At 43.2% G+C, this 20,946-nt stretch overlaps 1 protein-coding gene across 1 annotated transcript in view; it reads left to right on the top strand.

The window, feature by feature from the left end:
• The window catches only part of usp43a (ubiquitin specific peptidase 43a), a 115,421-nt gene extending 96,259 nt beyond the window's left edge, over nucleotides 1-19,162 (top strand). The window contains exons 9-16 of the mRNA XM_045209259.1: nucleotides 3,801-3,904; nucleotides 11,387-11,464; nucleotides 11,651-11,780; nucleotides 12,342-12,461; nucleotides 12,633-12,891; nucleotides 13,180-13,338; nucleotides 13,756-13,917; nucleotides 15,140-19,162. Of these exons, the coding sequence (XP_045065194.1) occupies nucleotides 3,801-3,904; nucleotides 11,387-11,464; nucleotides 11,651-11,780; nucleotides 12,342-12,461; nucleotides 12,633-12,891; nucleotides 13,180-13,338; nucleotides 13,756-13,917; nucleotides 15,140-16,338 (2,211 nt within the window). The 3' untranslated portion in view covers nucleotides 16,339-19,162. The remainder of the gene's footprint in view (nucleotides 1-3,800; nucleotides 3,905-11,386; nucleotides 11,465-11,650; nucleotides 11,781-12,341; nucleotides 12,462-12,632; nucleotides 12,892-13,179; nucleotides 13,339-13,755; nucleotides 13,918-15,139) is intronic.
• The last annotated feature ends 1,784 nt before the right edge of the window (nucleotides 19,163-20,946 follow it).

Below are 20,946 nucleotides of genomic sequence, written 5' to 3'. Positions count from 1 at the left end.
GCCAACCCAGCAAAACGTCCTTCCAAATGTCCCACACGTATTTCCACAGGTGCATATATCCAAAGGTGAGTATTTCCCAAAGGTAAGTATCTCCAAATCCTTATATTCCTCATGGAAGTGGACGTGCAGCACTCTTGTCCTCCATCGAGCCCAGGAGACCGTGTCTCTTCCCTTCAACAAACCTTCAGCTCATCAGCTCCTGATTGGTTTCAGCTGCGTGGGAAGATTGGCCATAGAGGGTTGGAGTTCCCGACCATACCAGCAGATGGAGCCATAGCTGTCTGGGTTTGCAGCCACCTCAGGGGGATGTAACGTCCCTCCAGGACACAGCCTCTCGTGACATCACAATATATATATATATATATATATATATATATATATATATATATATACACAGTGGGGAGAACAAGTATTTGATACATTGCCGATTTTGCAGGTTTTCCTACTTACAAAGCATGTAGAGGTCTGTAATTTTTATCATAGGTACACTTCAACTGTGAGAGACGGAATCTAAAACAGAAATCCAGAAAATCACATTGTATGATTTGTAAGTAATTTATTTGCATTTTATTGCATGACATAAGTATTTGATCACCTACCAACCAGTAAGAATTCCGGCTCTCACAGACCTGTTAGTTTTTCTTTAAGAAGCCCTCCTGTTCTCCACTCATTACCTGTATTAACTGCACCTGTTTGAACTCGTTACCTGTATAAAAGACACCTGTCCACACACTCAATCAAACAGACTCCAACCTCTCCACAATGGCCAAGACCAGAGTGCTGTGTAAGGACATCAGGGTTAAAATTTTAGACCTGCACAAGGCTGGGATGGGCTACAGGACAATAGGCAAGCAGCTTGGTGAGAAGGCAACAACTGTTGGCGCAATTATTAGAAAATGGAAGAAGTTCAAGATGACGGTCAATCACCCTCGGTCTGGGGCTCCATGCAAGATCTCACCTCGTGGGGCATCAATGATCATGAGGAAGGTGAGGGATCAGCCCAGAACTACACGGCAGGACCTGGTCAATGACCTGAAGAGATCTGGGACCACAGTCTCAAAGAAAACCATTCGTAACACACTACGCCGTCATGGATTAAAATCCTGCAGCGCACGCAAGGTCCCCCTGCTCAAGCCAGCGCATGTCCAGGCCCGTCTGAAGTTTGCCAATGACCATCTGGATGATCCAGAGGAGGAATGGGAGAAGGTCATGTGGTCTGATGAGACAAAAATAGAGCTTTTTGGTCTAAACTCCACTCGCCGTGTTTGGAGGAAGAAGAAGGATGAGTACAACCCCAAGAACACCATCCCAACCGTGAAGCATGGAGGTGGAAACATCATTCTTTGGGGATGCTTTTCTGCAAAGGGGACAGGACGACTGCACCGTATTGAGGGGAGGATGGAAGGGGCCATGTATCGCGAGATCTTGGCCAACAACCTCCTTCCCTCAGTAAGAACATTGAAGATGGGTCGTGGCTGGGTCTTCCAGCATGACAACGACCCGAAACACACAGCCAGGGCAACTAAGGAGTGGCTCCATAAGAAGTATCTCAAGGTCCTGGAGTGGCCTAGCCAGTCTCCAGACCTGAACCCAATAGAAAATCTTTGGAGGGAGCTGAAAGTCCGTATTGCCCAGCGACAGCCCCGAAACCTGAAGGATCTGGAGAAGGTCTCTATGGAGGAGTGGGCCAAAATCCTTGCTGCAGTGTGTGCAAACCTGGTCAAGACCTACAGGACAACTTATGATCTCTGTAAATGCAAACAAAGGTTTCTGTACCAAATATTAAGTTCTGCTTTTCTGATGTATCAAATACTTATGTCATGCAATAAAAAGCAAATTAATTACTTAAAAATCATACAATGTGATTTTCTGGATTTTTGTTTTAGATTCCGTCTCTCACAGTTGAAGTGTACCTATGATAAAAATTACAGACCTCTACATGCTTTGTAAGTAGGAAAACCTGCAAAATCGGCAGTGTATCAAATACTTGTTCTCCCCATTATATATATATGTTATATATATATGTATATATATATATATGTATATGTATGTATGTATGTATGTATGTAAAATCACGTTTTTGACTGCACTAGGCCTTTAATGTGATCGTTAGTTTGACCTCATGTTTCATGCTCACTTACAATGTTACATCAGATAACTATTCCTCATGCGGTTTGATGCATGTAGGCTGCTCAATGTATAAACTGCATGTAATCACATACTTGAACACCCCTTGAACCCTCTATCAGTATTCACAATTCATATTAGCTTAACATCAAACTACATAACAAGCTGCAGTTCATACAGTATCAACAGGGCAGGCTGCAGTTCATATAAATGATGAGCTTTAGGGAGCAGAAAAATTGGTACCAAAATGGTTTGGTAAATTCCTCACCACACCATGTGTTGTAGAGGTCAGATCTTGCACTCGTTAGATCCCACATTACATGAAAGCTTTAGTACCCACCTACGGATGAGTCATTCCAGCATTGTGTCAACTTCAGTCTGCAGTATGCTGCTAACTGTTGGATCAAATCTACAAGACAGATCAGAATGTACAAGACAGATTACTTTGAGGCTCAGAGAGGATGTGTCTCTGTGTGTGTTGGAAATGGAACCCTATTATCACACAGTGCATTCAGAAGTAGTGCACTATATAGGGAATAGGGTGCCATTTTAGACACCCTGTGATTTTGACCAAGTCATCCAGGCTTGGTGTATTTTCTGCAGCATACAGTTTGTTGTTCTCGCGAGCAGGGTATTTTTGATCATTTTTGTCTGTACCCAACAAATACAAACATTTGCTGAAAAGAAAGATAAGGATATTCTCTCCTCAAGGCTTTGTCGGTTTAACATTTAATCCCACTTGATTAGTCCCTAATCCAAACAGATTAAAAGTAGTACAAATATCCTCAAGAAAGACAGTGATATAACATGAAATCTTCTCAGGCATTAAATAAACAGGTTTTTATCTATTCTTCAACATGCGTGCGCACACACACACACACACCTCCTCCACTCACTTCCACGCCACTCTCCCTCATCCAAAGAAGTTCCCTCGAGTTCCAAACTTCCCTCAAACTCACTTATAAACTAATAATTGCTCATCAACGCAGAGGTATTCATTATAGTCTTACGAAAGATAACCTCACAACCGCATATGTATGGTCCACTCCCCCAAACAAAACACTTCTTTGACATTTTCATTTGGTCTTATTAACTAGGATGTGTCCCAAATAGCACCATATTCCCTGCATAGTGCCCTACTTTTGACCAGAGCCCTATGGCTTTAGTAGTGCACTGTGTAGGGAATAGGGTGCCATTTGGGATGAAGACTTTTCATTTATTTCTCTGTATGCTTGGCTGCGGCTCTATTCTCCAGCGGCCTTCATTCCAAATGAGACCATTAGGTTTAATTTGAAACGTGATTCTCCTCTCTACCTTCTAATAATTTAGCCCCTCTTGTCTAATTCATCTCCTAATGCACCTTGTTCAGTCAATGGTGGAGCAAAACGAAAAGAGAAATTGTTAACAATGCTGTTGTTTGAGAAACATTTTTATTTTAGCCAAAGAAAGATACTGTACTGCTTGCTCCCGCAGTATTCTTCCAGTATTACAATGCACTTGTATTATAGGTACAGTTGGAACATTTTAGACCTCCTCTACTGTGGTGACCAAGCAGCTTTCAGATGCATAGCAAGTTTCAGTGCAAATGTACGAAATCTCATCTCGTCTTATCTCATCTTACCTCGTCTTATCTCATGTCTCACTTATCTCATTGAATGTCTGTCTGCCTACAGAATGCAGGGTTGCTGTTCAAGATCAGAGTGGTGGGAGGATCTGCCTCCTACAGCTACCTGTCCCCACAAGATGGACGCCCTCTCTTCCACCCTGCCGTGGACAGGTAAGACCACCAGCACCTGCATTATCCATCTCTCTCTCTCGTCGCTTGCTCTCTCTCTCTCTCTCTCTCTCTCTCTCTCTCTCTCTCTCTCTCTCTCTCTCTCTCTCTCTCTCTCTCTCTCTCTCTCTCTCTCTCTCTCTCTCTCTCTCTCTCTCTCTCTCTCTCTCCCCCAGTCAATCTAAAATATGTGAACTAAGGTACTATTCGTACTTAAAGCCCTCTCAAATGCCTGTCATTGAGTAACTCTCCCAGTCTACTGAACAGCCGCTGTCAGACATAAAATGGTAAATCATGGTATCTCTGAACACTCAAGAAACATCACAGGTGAATGAATGTCATGTTAAAGTAGAGATCGCTTGCCTGTTCTGTCCAAACAGTGCCTTTGAGAAGCCAATGAGCCATGAGGGGCTTATTGTAAAAGGGTAGAGAAATCAAGTCGCAGTGAAGATAAGACAAGAGCCTTTATACTCCCTTCTAGAGAGTGGGACTGAGCTGGATTGAGCTGTCGTAGGAGCCACAGGGAGCTCCATCTAACGCTGTGCTGACGTTGTGATGTGATCGTGTAGTGTAGTTGTACTCAGAGCACAGGAGTTCTATTGAGGAGGTGGGAAATGGGGTCAGACGCTAGGTAAAAGTACACTTGTCTTGGGGTGGGTGAGTTTGAGGAGGAGGGGTTGTCTGTGTGACCCTCTCTCATCTGCAATTGCAAGAGAAGATTTGTCCTTGAATTCTAAACCGTATAACCATTATATACAGAGATACATAGATTGATCAGAAGATCAGCTTGATCTGAATCATCTTTGAGTTGTGCCTTCAGTATAGTGAATTGACCAGAATGAATAAGTGACTGGTATCCTATCTGACTATCCATTATCCTTTGTTCTGGCAATTCATCTCACTCAAGAGCATGACCATTCAGTTCTCAGTCCTTGAATTACAATGTGGTTATAAACAAAAACATGGTACCTTTTATTATTTCAATTACGTTCTTCCCTAAAGCTAGAGAGGAGCCATCCTGTCTGGTGTTTTTATTTAAACTCATATTTTCATCATAACACAGCATTGCTGTATTCCTCTTACAATATAATTACACCAACTCATTTTTCATAAACGGGCATGCAAGGAGGTGTGGGATATTGACCTCTATACAGCGTTGGCTTTGCAAACATGTCGTCATATGGAAGTTATTTCATAGAATTTACCCTGGCCAATGTCGAACATGATGTTCCTTAGAAACAGTACATAGCCTGAGGCAACAATTTCAGGTATGAACAAGATTCAATTAAAGAGATGGAGTCTTTAGGAAAGAACCACATTGGGGATTTGTGTGGTCAGGTAGATATTCTGCTGGAGGCAGAGGGGAAGGTGAGCCACAAACAAACACAGACAGGGAGACAGACAGGGAGACAGGAGACTTTTTCCTCAGATCAAGTATATAGACAAGAGGAGAGAGAGACAGAGTGACAGAGAGTAGTATCGGACTGACAAGTATATGGTTGCCTGAAGACTGAGTAGGTGGACAGCTCTGTACAGTAGGGGGACATCATCAGCCACTCTTCAGGGTTCTGAGCTTCACTCTCCCATGAAGGAGTGATCCTCTGAAGGTCAAAGATGTGGAAAAGGGCTCTAGGAAAGGTCAAGGGCACTAAGAAAGCGCTCGACTCTCTCTCTCTCTCTCTCTCTCTCTCTCTCTCTCTCTCTCTCTCTCTCTCTCTCTCTCTCTCTCTCTCTCTCTCCCTCTCCCTCTCTCTCTCCCTCCCTCCCCCCCGGTTGTAATTTCAACCGCTCCTTCAGGGTATTAGGAGGTCTGGTATTCTAAAATGAAGTGGGATTGCTCTGCAGGGAAAGGAAAGGTGAAGAGGGGGGACGTGCAAGGGATGAGACACAGGCATGGCCATTGAAGGTGCGTGTGTGTGACACACAGGCATGTGTATGAAAGAGCCATTGGATCAGAGTGCATTGTTGTCTGAATGTATTGAGGCTGAATTCCAAGTCAGATGACATGACAAAGATACAATATAAAGAATGTAAACACAAGTGCCTCTTGACAAAGTCATTCTGTACTGAAAATACAGTCAACACAACTGGAATTCAGAGGGGAAAAAACTAGGTTGTCTTCCTTGAGTTTCTTTTGTAGGATTAGCAGTTTTATCCAGGCAAAATAATAACAGTGACATCACACTCTCTCTCTCTCTCTGTTTCTTTCTTTCTCTCTCTCTCTCTCACTGTTTCTTTCTTTCTCTCTCTCTCTCTCTCTCTCTCTCTCTCTCTCTCTCTCTCTCTCTCTCTCTCTCTCCCCCCCATCTCTGTAACGTTATTTTAATCTCTTCCATGACAAAGACACAAATCCGATAAGCAGCTCTGCTATAGTGCCTAAGTGCCTGTTCTTTGCGCCAGAGCTGTCTGCCTGTCATAAACAATATGAGGAGCCCACAGTGTGTGAAGTTCTAAGTAGGCATTTAAGACGTTGGGTTCAGACCGTGGTAGTATTTTTATCTCTGAATGCCACAGTCAGATTAGTTTTGACAAGCAGCCTCTCTTACTTGATTGCAATTGTTTCTGCGTGGATTTGAAGGCGGGTTGGAATAATACGTGAACGTGAAAGGAATGAATGGGGCTGCTGTCATCTGTGGAGCGAAGATATTGGCTGATATTTCTGAACACAATACACATGCATCCAGGCATGATTGCATGCACACACACACACGGATTGAACAGGCAACCAGAGAGCAGCTTTTACTCCTATCCACCATCCCTGTCCACAACGCCCTAGCAAGCCAGCAGCCTACTTAAAGGGTAATATTTTGAAAGCAATTCTACACGTTCTTGGGACCTTGATGGACGTCTCTACTTTGACTTCAAACTAAAGCAATCTCTCTGGTCCATGCACACACACACACACACACACACACACACACACACACACACACACACACACACACACACACACACACACACACACACACACACACACAGAGAGAGAGAAAAGTCAGACTACATCCACTATTGAAGCAGAGTTCTTTAGGTCCCAGTGTCCTGCAGGTAGAGGAGGTGTTAGATCTATCTCAGTGTGTGTTCATCACTCATCACTGTCTGTCTGTCTGTCTGTAGCCTCTGGGACTGTGACCTTCGGTTGAGTCAAAGGCAGACCGCAGCACACACACACACACACAACTGAGAACAAACGTACCTTTACAACGTACACTTTCAAGGACACAAACACACACACACCAAATGAATCCTCTCACCATTGTTCTTCTGACTGCAGTGCTCAGACACTAAGTTGATTTCCCAGATGGATTTCTCCCTCTTTCCTGAAGAGTGATTGCAGAAGAGAGAGATATTGAAGGTTGCCTTTTATAACCCCCCTTTGTGTCAATGAGACCAAAGGGGAGATGAATGATCGTAGTCACACAATAGTATAGTGTCTATTGTGGCAGCTGCTTGGCAACAGTTGAAAGTCACAAACAAAAGTCAAAAGCACTCCGTTTACAGTTATAACAGAAAGCAGTCTCTTTCATTTAATCTATTTCATTTCAGTCACTTTCATTTCATGCTGTTTTAGTAATCAACTCTATGATCAAGATGGTTTGATTTTACTATTGGCGTTTATACCTTATGGAAGCCTGACACCTAGTGGTGCATTTCAGAGCTTCCCACTGTGCCCACTAACCGGTGCCCATTGTATTTCACTGCATCGGCACTTCTTATCATCAATCAAACTCACTACAAAGATTACCTGTACGTTTGAGTCAGGAACGTTTTACCATGCTTGAAGTCTCAGATCAACAATGACTTGACTTAGAATACAGAATACTGATGTTTGGTTACATCCACACACACAAACACACACACACACACACACCAGTGGAGGCTGCTCTGAGGAGGAAGGGGAGGACCATCCTCCTCAGTGAATTTCATAAAAATTTAAATTGTAACATTTAAAAAGTTATCATTTTTAGATAAAACTATACTATATACAGTTGAAGTCGGAAGTTTACATACACTTAGGTTGGAGTCATTTAAACTCGTTTTTCAACCACTCCACAAATTTCTTGTTAACAAACTATAGTTTTGGCAAGTTGGTTAGGACATCTACTTTGTGCACGACACAAGTAATTTTTCCAACAATTGTTTACAGACATATTTTTTAACTTATAATTCACTGTATCACAATTCCAGTGGGTCAGAAGTTTACATACACTAAGTTGACTGTGCCTTTAAACACCTTGGAAAATTCAAGAAAAGTTTCTGATAGGCTAATTGACATCATTTGAGTCAATTGGAGGTGTACCTGTGGATGTATTTCAAGGCCTACCTTCAAACTCAGTGCCTCTTTGCTTGACATCATGGGAAAATCAAAAGAAATCAGCCAAGACCTCAGAAAAAAGATTGTAGACCTCCACAAGTCTGGTTCATCCTTGGGAGCAATTTCCAAACGCCTGAAGGTACCACGTTCATCTGTAAAAACAATAATACGCAAGTATGAACACCATGGGACCACGCAGCCGTCATACCGCTCAGGAAGGAGACGCGTTCTGTCTCCTAGAGATGAATGTACTTTGGTGTGAAAAGTGCAAATCAATCCCAGAACAACAGAAAAGGACCTTGTGAAGATGCTGGAGGAAACAGGTACAAATGTATCTATATCCACAGTAAAACAAGTCCTATATCGACATAACCTGAAAGGCCCCTCAGCAAGGAAGAAGCCACTGCTCCAAAACCGCCATAAAAAAGCCAGACTACGGTTTGCAACTGCACATGGGGAAAAATATCGTACTTTTTGGAGAAATGCCCTCTGGTCTGATGAAACAAAAATCGAACTGTTTGGCCATAATGACCATAGTTATGTTTGGAGGAAAAAGGTAGGGCTTGCAAGCCGAACAACACCATCCCAACCGTGAAGCACGGGGGTGGCAGCATCATGCTGTGGGGGTGCTTTGCTGCAGGAGGGACTGGTGCACTTCACAAAATAGATGGCATCATGAGGAAGGAAAATGATGTGGATATATTGAAGCAACATCTCAAGACATCAGTCAGGAAGTTAAAGCTTAGTCGCAAATGGATCTTCCAAATGGACAATGACCCCAAGCATACTTCCAAAGTTGTGGCAAAATGGCTTAACGACAACAAAGTCAAGATATTGGAGTGGCCATCACAAAGCCCTGACCTTCAATCCTATAGAAAATCTGTGGGCAGAACTGAAAAAGCGTGTTCGAGCAAGGAACCTGACTCAGTTACACCAGCTCTGTCAGAAGGAATGGGCCAAAATTCACCCAACTTATTGTGAGAAGCTTGTGGAAGGCTACCCGAAACATTTGACCCAAGTTAAACAATTTAAAGGCAATGCTACCAAATACTAATTGAGTGTATGTAAACTGCTGACCCACTGGGAATGTGATGAAATAAATAAAAGCTGAAATAAATCATTCTCTCTACTATTATTCTGACATTTCACATTCTTAAAATAAAGTGGTGATCCTAACTGACCTAAGACAGGGAATTTTTACTAGGATTAAATGTCAGGAATTGTGAAAAACTGAGTTTAAATGTATTTGGCTAAGGTGTATGTAAACTTCCGACTTCAACTGTAGATGCAGGTAAGAGTGTGCAAGGCGGTATTGAATGTCACTGTCCATCCATGTGTCACTGTCTGTGACCTCAAATTTGTCTCTCGACCTGTGTGCGCATACGTTGTAAACTGTCATTCATAGGCTAGGTTGTAGCAACCTCATGATGGGTATAGGGAAAATGTGAGTTTCATGTAGTAGCCTAAACCTATCGCTGTTACATTGAACTGGGTGAATGGAATATGAATGACAGTCATCCAACATGCTGTAATAGAAATAAGACCATTCTCATGAAAAAAGAATTGTCCGCCACTGACACACACATATACACCATAACTAATAGGGAAAGTTTAGCATGGACCTGATGACATCTCAAAACAATGTATTGGCATTATTCATCAACCAAAGTCTCAGACACTTTTGGATTCCGAACGCTTGAGACGGTGCTTACAAACTGGGATTACTAAAAGTGTCATGCTGCAGAAAACTGATGTTTATTACGGTGTAAGTTACAGATGGACTGCAATGTAATATGACATATAATGCAACTTTATTGATCCCCTCAGGGGTCCCATTGTAATGGCATTTTAAAACAGTAATCCTTGAGGTATGAGACTCAAACCTTTCTCAATATGTGAAAAAATGACTGTATGGGATACCTAAGGCTAGCTCTATCCCAGTGGTAGTCTGGTAGACATTGTACCCAGTGGTAGTCTGGTAGACATTGTACCCAGTGGTAGTCTGGTAGACATTGTACCCAGTGGTAGTCTGGTAGACATTGTACCCAGTGGTAGTCTGGTAGACATTATACCCAGTGGTAGTCTGGTAGATATTGTATCCAGTGGTAGTCTGTTAGACATTGTACCCAGTGGTAGTCTGGTAGACATTGTAACCCAGTGGTAGTCTGGTAGACATTGTAACCCAGTGGTAGTCTGGTAGACATTTATACCCAGTGGTAGTCTGGTAGACATTGTATCCAGTGGTAGTCTGGTAGACATTGTACCCAGTGGTAGTCTGGTAGACATTGTACCCAGTGGTAGTCTGGTAGACATTGTACCCAGTGGTAGTCTGGTAGACATTGTACCCAGTGGTAGTCTGGTAGACATTATACCCAGTGGTAGTCTGGTAGATATTGTACCCAGTGGTAGTCTGGTAGACATTGTAACCCAGTGGTAGTCTGGTAGACATTGTAACCCAGTGGTAGTCTGGTAGACATTTATACCCAGTGGTAGTCTGGTAGACATTGTATCCAGTGGTAGTCTGGTAGACATTGTATCCAGTGGTAGTCTGGTAGACATTGTACCCAGTGGTAGTCTGGTAGACATTGTACCCAGTGGTAGCCTGGTAGTCATTGTACCCAGTGGTAGTCTGGTAGACATTGTACCCAGTGGTAGTCTGCTAGACATTGCACCCAGTGGTAGTCTGCTAGACATTGCACCCAGTGGTAGTCCCCCGTGGTAGTCCCCTTTAGCTCAGTTGGTAGAGCATGGCGCTTGCAACGCCAGGGTTGTGGGTTCGTTTCCCACGGGGGGGCAGTATGAAAATGTATGCGTTCACTAACTGTAAGTCGCTCTGGATAAGAGCGTCTGCTAAAATGACTAAAATGTAAAATGTAGTCTGGTAGACATTGTACCCAGTGGTAGTCTGGTAGACATTGTACTCAGTGGTAGTCTGGTAGACATTGTACCCAGTGGTAGTCTGGTAGACATTGTACCCAGTGGTAGTCTGGTAGACATTGTACCCAGTGGTAGTCTGGTAGACATTGTACCCAGTGGTAGTCTGGTAGACATTGTACCCAGTGGTAGTCTGGTAGACATTGTACCCAGTGGTAGTCTGGTAGACATTGTACTCAGTGGTAGTCTGGTAGACATTGTACTCAGAAGATGGTGTGTATTTATCATGTGTTTTCCAGAGCCCTGAAGTTATGTGGCCCGGGAGGACCACCCCATGTGAAGCTGGAGATTGAGTGGGAACACAAGATCAAAGAATGGTGAGCATTGCACATACACATGTACACACACCACTTCAATTGACTCAGAAACACACACACACACACACACACATTCATTATTTATTGCATAGGAGGATTCACTCTGTCTTTCTCTCACTCTCTCTCTCACAAACACACACTCATACCCTAACTTTCTGCGTCTGTACATGTCTGTGTGTGTGTCAGTCTGTTTGGTAACATCCAGGAGGAGGTGGTGAAGGTCTCAGAGAGTGTGAGAGTCCAGCAGCAGCAGCACCTGCAGCAGCACAGCTGTACCCTGGACGAGTGCTTTCAGCTCTACACCAAAGAGGAACAGGTAATATGGAATATACAATACCGTCCAATACAACTGGTCTTAACCTACCCTTGGGGTACTGAACATTAAAGATGCACTATGCAGAAATTGCACCGCCATTTCCTGGTTGCAAAAACAAGCAAGTATAGTGTGGAGAATCATTGTACCATCTAAACTGCTGTGAAATATATTTTCCATAACCAAAAATCTTGTATTTTCAGCTGTTTGAAGCTAGTGTACAATACCAAAAGTAAAAGACACAAAAACAAAATTTAAGAACGGGAAGAATAGAAATAGTGCACATAGAAAATATCTACTGCTTCTTCGACTTGCTTGCAATGAGAATGGCAGATCTGTAACACACATTTCTATGTGAATTGGGTGGAGTCGCCCAAAAAGTTACAGTACATATTGCAGCTTTAATATTGCATTAGTTGATTCATAAATTGATTTCCCTCTCTCTGTCTCATATTTCCACTCCCTGTGTATTTTTATATGGCTTTGGACAAACGTAGTGTATGGGAAATATAACTTTATCTGAGACTTCCCCACTGACCGTCTGTGTGTTGGTTCTCTCTCCAGCTGGCCCCAGACGACGCATGGAAGTGTCCCCACTGTAAGCAGCTCCAGCAGGGCATGGTGAAGATGTCCCTGTGGACCCTCCCCGACATCCTCATCCTCCACCTCAAACGCTTCCGTCAGGTAACTGTAACTATAGCCGACCACATGTAGTGTATTACCATTCTTAACTTGCCTGTCTATTCTTCCCAAAAGGACCACAATGGAAATTAGTCATTTATTGTGTTAACCTTGATAGTTGATTAAACGCCAGTACTGGTTGTATGTGTCATTTTTTTAAATTCAATGAATCAGGTGGGTGAGCGGCGCAACAAGCTGTCCACCCAGGTGCGCTTCCCCCTGGCCGGGTTGGACATGGACCCCCACGTGGTGAAGAGGTCCCAGAGCATGAGGAACCTGGGGAACCTGGGACCCTGGCCCCCCACATGGAAACAGCCTGGAGGCAGCAGTCATCATATTAGTCACCCAGACATGGCCCTGCCTCCTGACTTCCTCTATGACCTCTATGCAGTGTGTAACCACCATGGTGGGATGCACGGCGGACATTACACAGGTACTGACCGGCCATTCATATAGGAGAGAGATATAGGAGACATGATCTTGATGAGAGAGGTATACTGACTGGCATTGTATGTATGGGGCTGTTGATCGAGAAGTGAGGACAGAATATTGTTAGTGAGAGAGATGCCTACTGCCAAATGATACATAGAACATGTATAACAATACAGTGCCCTGCTCTATAGTGGTCACATCAACTTACATACTATATTACTATACCCAGGAAATAATGATTGTGGTACAGCCTGTCTCTAATGTTCTGTGTTCTGTGTGGGTTTTGCAGCATACTGCAGGAACTCAGTGGACGGCCAGTGGTACAGCTATGATGACAGCAGTGTGGACCTGGTGCCTGAGGAGGAGGTGTGTACCAGAGGGGCCTACATACTGTTCTACCAGAGACGTAACGTCATCCCCCCCTGGTCCGCCAGCAGCTCAATCAGAGGTGGGTAGTGTACCACACAGGCATGCACATACACACACACATACACACACACACACACACACACAGGCACACACACATGCAGGCATGCACACACACACACCACAGGAGAGAGTTCACTCTGGGTTCAATTCCATTACAGCTGAACCATTTAGCCTTTATCCACTAAAGGTTAACTCATAACTGCAGGGTTTACTCATGTTTGCACTATATGGTGTTGCAAGCACCTTGCTCCAACCACCTGAACCAGCAAAACCACAATGTGATATTTCAATTGCTAAATGCTATATAGTATATAGGAATTATCTGTGTAGTTTTTCTGTGTATTTTCTGTATTGACTGGAATTGAATTGGAATGGAACTGACATGTAGGTATCTCTCTGGTCCATAGTCACAGAAACGTCTCTCTCCCCTCCGTAGGCTCCACCAGCTCCTCCATGTCGGACCACTGGCTGGTCCGTCTGAATGGGGACAGTAAGAGGGGTAGTCTGGTGTCCCGCTCCTCCACCACCTGCCCCTCCTCTGTCCCCGACTCCCCAGAGTCCCCCGTCTTCCTTGATGACCCCCCCAGAGAGGAGAAAGGTGAGGGGCCTGGGAAACATGAGATGCATGGTAAACCAAAGAAAGGTAAAAAAAAACCTTAGGTGTTCATTCCATTGGTGGTGGATGGGTGATGGGTGGGGGTGGTGAGTTTTCCGTTACTACGGTAGGGGAGAGTGGGGTAAGTTGAGAGACATTTGCATTCAGCATCACTCTGTCAAGTGAAATATAGTATTCTTTCTAACAAAGATATCTACATACACTGAGTATACCAAACATTAAGAACACCTTCCTAATATTGAGTCATCGCCCCCCTTTGCCCTCAGAACAGCCTCAATTTGTCGGGGCATGGACTCTACGAGGTGTCGAAAGCATTCTGGCCCATGTTGACTCGAATGCTTCCCACAGTTGTGTCAAGTTGGCTGGATGTCCTTTGGGTGGTGGACCATTCTTGATACACAAGGGAAACTGTTGAGGCCCTGTTTTGACCTCATATCCCAGTGATAATGCCTTGCATTACACCTGGGAAGAAAACACTTACATTTGCTCAACTTGCCATTGGCTCAACTATTGGCTGAACTTACCCCATGGCCATTGGCTCAACTTACCCTAAGGCAAACATTTTTAGCCCACACAGCTACAAGGATACACTTCCATGTTAGGTTTAGGACCACATATTGAAGCTTATAGAGACCCCAATTTAAAATGATCTACCTTTGTTTAGACACAAGCATCATGAAACCTCTACACAATACATTTTATTTGACTTGGTGAAAATCAATTTTTTGACCTAACTTGCTTACCACTTTTTCCGTGGTTTCTTCCTTCACTGACGCCATGAAATGATGACCTCTCCTAAATATGTGGTCAAATTATAAATGTTGTGTATGGTATCCTAGAAACAACGGTGGTTCAACTTACCCCTTTGGCTCAAATTACCCCACTCTCCCTTATTTAAATCACTTTGAGCATCTGGAAAATGCTCAATCTAATCAATGGTTATTATTATTCCTTATTGTTGCCAATACACCACATGTGAGCATAGATTGCAGAATCTCTTTAATTTAGCTGAACATATTCTACTCAAACTATACAGTCCATGCACAGTCCATGCCTACATATGTAATGTTGCAAGAAAAGCTCATATTGATCACTGTGCTTATTATTTACAACTTAATAAAAGGGGTTTGAAAATGAAAGTTAGTCTAGCTTTAAATGTCAGAGACACTATGATAGTGTTATTTTCTCTCTCTTTCACCCCCAGGTGGTTTTGAGAGCAGGCCGTTGGTACGGGGCATCCAGGGTCGTAGCGTAAGCATGAGGACCCCCACTAAGAACAGAGAGACACTGAACAAGGTCCTCCCGCTACGCTGGTCGTTCGGCTCCAAGGACCGCCGAAAAACTGCAGCCGAGCCCGCCCCTGCTCCCATCCCCACCCTTGCCCCTGTGGAACTGGTGGAGTACCTAGAGTCTGGAAGAAGACCTCGCTGCACCAAGGACTCTATAGTCAATTTAATGACGGGCTCTGAGAGCCAGCAGGGATCTGCCATCAGCTCCCCCAGTGTGGGAAGCAGCCTGAACTGCATGGGACAACCAGAGTCTCCGCAGATGCCAGAGGGCCAGAGAAGACCAGTCACAGACAAGACAGGGAGTCTGAGACGAAGTAGCAAAGGGTCCCAGCAGCAGCAGAGAGACCAGAGGGACGAGGGTAGGATGGGCAGTGGTAGTAGTACTAACACTCTGACCAGGAGGAGTACCAAGAAGAGTAAGGAGAAAGACCAGGGAAAGCTCCAGGAGGCCCAGTCTAGGAGGGGGTCTAGTGCAGGCTTCCAGCCCAGCTCCAGCACCCACAGCCTCAGGGACAGAGACTGGGAAGGCACCCTGAGGAGGGGTGCCAAGGGCAACCAGGACCCACCACCAGGGGACCGCCTTGTACCACCCGAGGGAGAAAAGACCAGGAAGGGTGAGAAGGTAGAGGAGGCCTCCAAGAGCCACGAGGGGCTGCTGTCTTTCTTCAAGAGCAACTTCAAGAAGAAGGACAAGGAGTCGTCATCTTCTCGCAAGTCCGACTCTGGAAAAGTTGGCGACGTCGGCGGGTCCAGCACCTCCCGGCTGTCCCTGTCCAGTGGAGCCCCAGGCGGGGCCACGAAGACGGGGGAGGCGAAACCCAACGGAGCCCCCCGCAACGGGGGTGCCAATTGTCTCGGAGACGAGCTGCCCAACGGTAAAGCCAGACGCGCCGCCGATATCAAACGCTCCCAGAGCTCGTCCAACATCCCCAGCAAGGAAGAGTCTAGCATGCGAAGGACTGCCTCTTTACACCGTAACGGGCTGTCACATGGCGTGGCTCCGCCCCCTCGCAGCCTCACAGCCGAGAAGCCCTCCTACGGTACCCTGCAGAAGACTCGCTATAGTACCACCTCACTGGGACGCAAGAGGACGGTCCCCGAGTCCAGCTTTTAGCTTACACACACACACACACCCTGACACACACACACACACCAGGGTCGTATTCACTAGGCACCAAACAGAAGAAAATGGACTGAAAGAGGAGGGACTAGCTCAATTTGTCCAGTAAGAAACGCTAGTTTTTGTTTTCCATTGCAAAACGTTTTACTACATTTTGCTACGGTGACGGTGTGCACTAATCAATATGACCCTGATCAAAGCAATGGAGCTCAGCTGGAAGGATACTCCTGTAGGTACATACAGAAGTATACAACACAAGGTGGCTCCCTCCGGTGTTGTGGAGGGGTATAGCGTCAGTGAAAGAGCCAGTCACGGAGCCAAGGAGAAATGTAGAAAAGGTGACACATGAAGGACGTCTGCTGACATAAACAAAATATCATATCAGAATGAATATTTTCTTATTCCAATTTTGTTTTTATTTTAATTTGTAAAAATTATTGTGACTTAACAAGTGCCTCAGTAACTGATATGCAGTTTTAAACCAATGAGTTTGTGGACACCTGGTCAGCACCGGAAGCACATGTTTTATTCACACTCTCATACATGCACACACACACACACACACACACACAGGCATGCACTCACACACATTACACTCGTGTCTTAAAATCACAGTAAATTAATGGCATTCATCACTTTATCTTCCTCGATCGGTTTGTCCAATGGTGGCACCTAAAGGAAAGTTATGACAGTATCATGACAATACATTTTGTTATTATGTCTATATGCTCTAGATGATTTGTACAAAAACATTGATTCATTGAAAGTATACATCAGCGCTTTAATAGGTGATTTCCTCCTAGATTGAACTATGAATGATTTAACTGGTTGTGTGTGCTGCTTGCACTGCAAACTGGCTGCTATATAGATTCACACATTGCAAATGAAGGTTATGATATTGCACTTTCTACAATGCCAATGGTACCGAACTCTCCATTTCATGCAGTAAGAAAGATACCTATCAATATAACTTGGCTTACGCAACATGTCCCCCTGTATTCTTAAACTCATAAAAATATGCAGTTTGACCACACAATAGATTATTATGAATTCAAGCACATTTATATGGAAATTTGACATTTTCAGTACTGAAATCAGGCTTTATGATTGTAATGAAATTACTGCATTTTAAATTAATCAAAAATGACCTCAGATTGATCTATTCTTGCTACCGGTAATTGAACTTACTGATGGTGCTACACTGACAGTCTGGTATGTGGGTCTATGTGGTACTGTATTAGAGAGGCAAGCGGTGTCGATTGATTGCATTACTGTGCAGTTCTCTATGAAGGATTATACACTGTAACAGTAAGGTCATTTATTTGAATCATCAGACTGTCCACTACAGTAGGCAGTAGATGCACTGGTCAGATCACCCCTGAACGTCACATACATGTTATTTATCAACCTTGATGAGCTCTCTGGCCCCCTTATCCATTCTTACTTCTCATCTTCTCTCACTTCACTCCTCCACATCTCTCCATCTTATCTTCTTCTTTTTCATTCTCTGTCATCCATCGTGTCTCTCATCCGGTCTCTTTGGCCACTGACTAAAGGTCACCGATCTGCTCCAATCTGCAGAGCTCTCGCCTGGCGTTAACGGCGTAGGCGTTTGATTGAAACACCCTCACTCTCACTGTGGGTTGGAGTTAACGGTGTAATTGGGTCGGGTGTCTACGGTACATGTTTTGCACGTAGAATAAACGCACTGCTGAAGGACAAGTTGAAAGAAGCATTATAGGCAGCAATTCAACAGCTTATCATTGGTACACCCAAGCATGGATGACAAAAATGTACCAAATCCATATGGGCAGTTTTTAGCTAATGTCTTTAATAAATGATGCCTTTGTTAGGATAGACAGTTTTCATTCCCAATACTTAGTGGACCATGCCTTTACCAAAGCATTGGTATTATCCCGGAGCAATTTTTTACATTACCAAACTCACCAGTCACTATTGACTCTATTGGGAAGATGGAGGATGACATCAGTTTTATGTTAAATAAATAGTTCCCAAATAAATGATACTATTACAATCCTAAATTGTGAAGAGTATAATTTGTCTTTGCAGCTTGAATTCCAGGGGGATAGAGGGGGGTTGAGTTTGAGTTGCTACTTCCCAGTCAACCGTCTTAAAACTTCACTGTTGCCCGTAGTCTTTTCTGTGACAGAGCTATGCTTGGAGATAGATAGCATGTCTTATCTGTAGACAACATGGTCTCATTAAAATATGTCAAAATAATGTCATATTAACCGTTGTAGTTATACTGAATGTCACAGAAACTAACATTATGTCTGCTGTGGGAATAGGAGCGTATAGATGGGACACAAAGTCTGTATTATTCATTTGACATTTAGTTTATTTATTTTGTTCTAGATGAGTACACTATGTACCTACCACAAAGTTTACTTGTACCAAAATGAGCACTTGTATTTAAAATGAAGACTATGAATCAAGGATGTTTTTCCAATGATTTTGTGAAATGTGGGATAAAGATGTTTTATATGCAACTTTTCTACATTTTATAAAGGCTTTGTAAATATATGAATACACATAGCTCTATATAATGTATGTATAAAGGGAGACATGATGTAGTATAGACTTGTATAAATTGCGAGGCTATGGGGGTTAAAGGTGATGCACAAGTATAGGCTACAACTGTGGTGTGTACTGTTCTTCTATGCACAAGAGTACAACAAGGTATATGCTATTACTGTAAAACAACAACAACAAGGGTTTATATCTGTCTAATATGTCTCTGCTATGATATCCAAATTGTTTTTTTTATACTGCAAATAAAACACATTGTTTATCACAATTGGGCTTGTGTGCAGTTATTATGTATTCACTCACTTGGCCACGTATGTGTTGTATTGTATATTATAAACTGAGTGGTTCGAGGCCTGAATGCTGATTGGCTGACAGCCGTGGTCTTTTAGACCGTATACCACTGGTATGACAAAACATTTATTTTTACTGGTCTAATTACATTGGTAACCAGTTTATAATGGCAATAATGACCATATACCACACCCCCTCAGGCCTTATTACTTGGTGTTCTTAATGTTCTGTTCACTCAGTGTATAGTATACATGGGTATAGTATGGTGCTGGTTCCATTGTTGGAGCTGTCTTTTTACTCTTCAAGCGTCTACATAAAGCACACCTAACAACGTCAACATCTCTCCCACCTACCATGCCAGTATTTCTTTGAAAGGTTCACATTGTTGCACTTCAGGGCTGGGCTCAATTCCAATTCAAGGCAGTCAATTCAGGAGGTGATTAAAACAATTCTAAAATGTAACACTTTTGAAATAAATAGCTTCTACTACTCAATTTATTGAGAAGTAATTGAAAATTGATGCAATTTTTTCAAATTGAGTTTACTTTCTGAATTGACTGCCTTCAATTCGAATTGATCCCAGCCCTGTTGCACTTAGTTAGAATGAACTGGCATGTTTTGAATTGAAGGCCAAATACCAAAGACATAAGTGCGCTGAACAATTCCAAGTAAACCTGCACTTTTCACACTTTAAAAAAATAAACAGACCAAAATTGTTGATTCTATTGAGTGACTGGAACAATAATGAATAATGGAACACATAACTAACTGAGCAGGACAATGGATTTTTCATACTCTTTCATCAAAGCTCTCATTTGAATATACTGCCTCTTGGCAATTCAGAAAGATTTCCCCAAGAAGAGGTAGGACATACTGTAAGAGGTCTCTAGTACAGTATACCTCAACAGTGTTAGAGCAAGAGGCTTTTATCTTATTGGTAATAAGAGCAGCCTGTTAACCAAAGCTATTTCCCTGGCTTCCTGTATTTTCTTGAAGGGATGTGCCCATTATGCCATTAAGGCCAAATTATGTCACAGGTGTATGTATGCATTATAGTATAATTGGTACCTACAAGTCCAAGAACAGTCCAGCATAATCCAAAACTCTTTCTCTTCATAGGTGTAATGCATTATGGCACATGTATATACTAAAAAGGTGGTATGTTTGTCTGTGGTATAGATAGCTAGTCCATTAGTATGATGATAAAGGCCTTTTTCTGTATGTTCAGATGTGACGTTTGTCTGAGGTATACTGTAAATAGAAAGTCCACTAGTATCACACATGGAGATTCTAAAGGCTAGACGAATACTTATACTGTAGCTCCTCTAGTGCTCTAGTCACAGTGACATCATACTGTGCTATTTATTCTACAAAGAGTCTACCTCTGAAATGGCACCCTTTTCCCTATATAGTGCAATACTCTGACCAGAGCCCAATAGGGTGTCATTTTGGATGCACATAGAGAGTGGGGCTAAGCAGCAGCTCACTCTAATGTCAGCTGACATTCTGTCATTCACTTGATCACTATGATGCATCATACATTCATCACCCTAATGCCAGTATTTAGATCATTTAGACAATTAGTCCATTTCACATGGTTGGCAATAATTGCTCAGTAGATGGTACTATTGCAGTTGGTATGGTTGTGTCTAGGGGTTGAGTGCAGATTATTAAATTGGATCATATCGGGTGTAGTTCCAATGTTCATCACATTCTAATTCTATTTGGAAAAGTAAACCTGCCCTGAGTCATAGATTGAAG

This window comes from Coregonus clupeaformis, chromosome 29 (genome assembly GCF_020615455.1).
Source record: "Coregonus clupeaformis isolate EN_2021a chromosome 29, ASM2061545v1, whole genome shotgun sequence".
Taxonomy (NCBI): Eukaryota; Metazoa; Chordata; class Actinopteri; order Salmoniformes; family Salmonidae; genus Coregonus; species Coregonus clupeaformis.
Note: the sequence above shows the minus strand (reverse complement) of the source record. Positions and strands in the feature narration are given on the sequence as shown.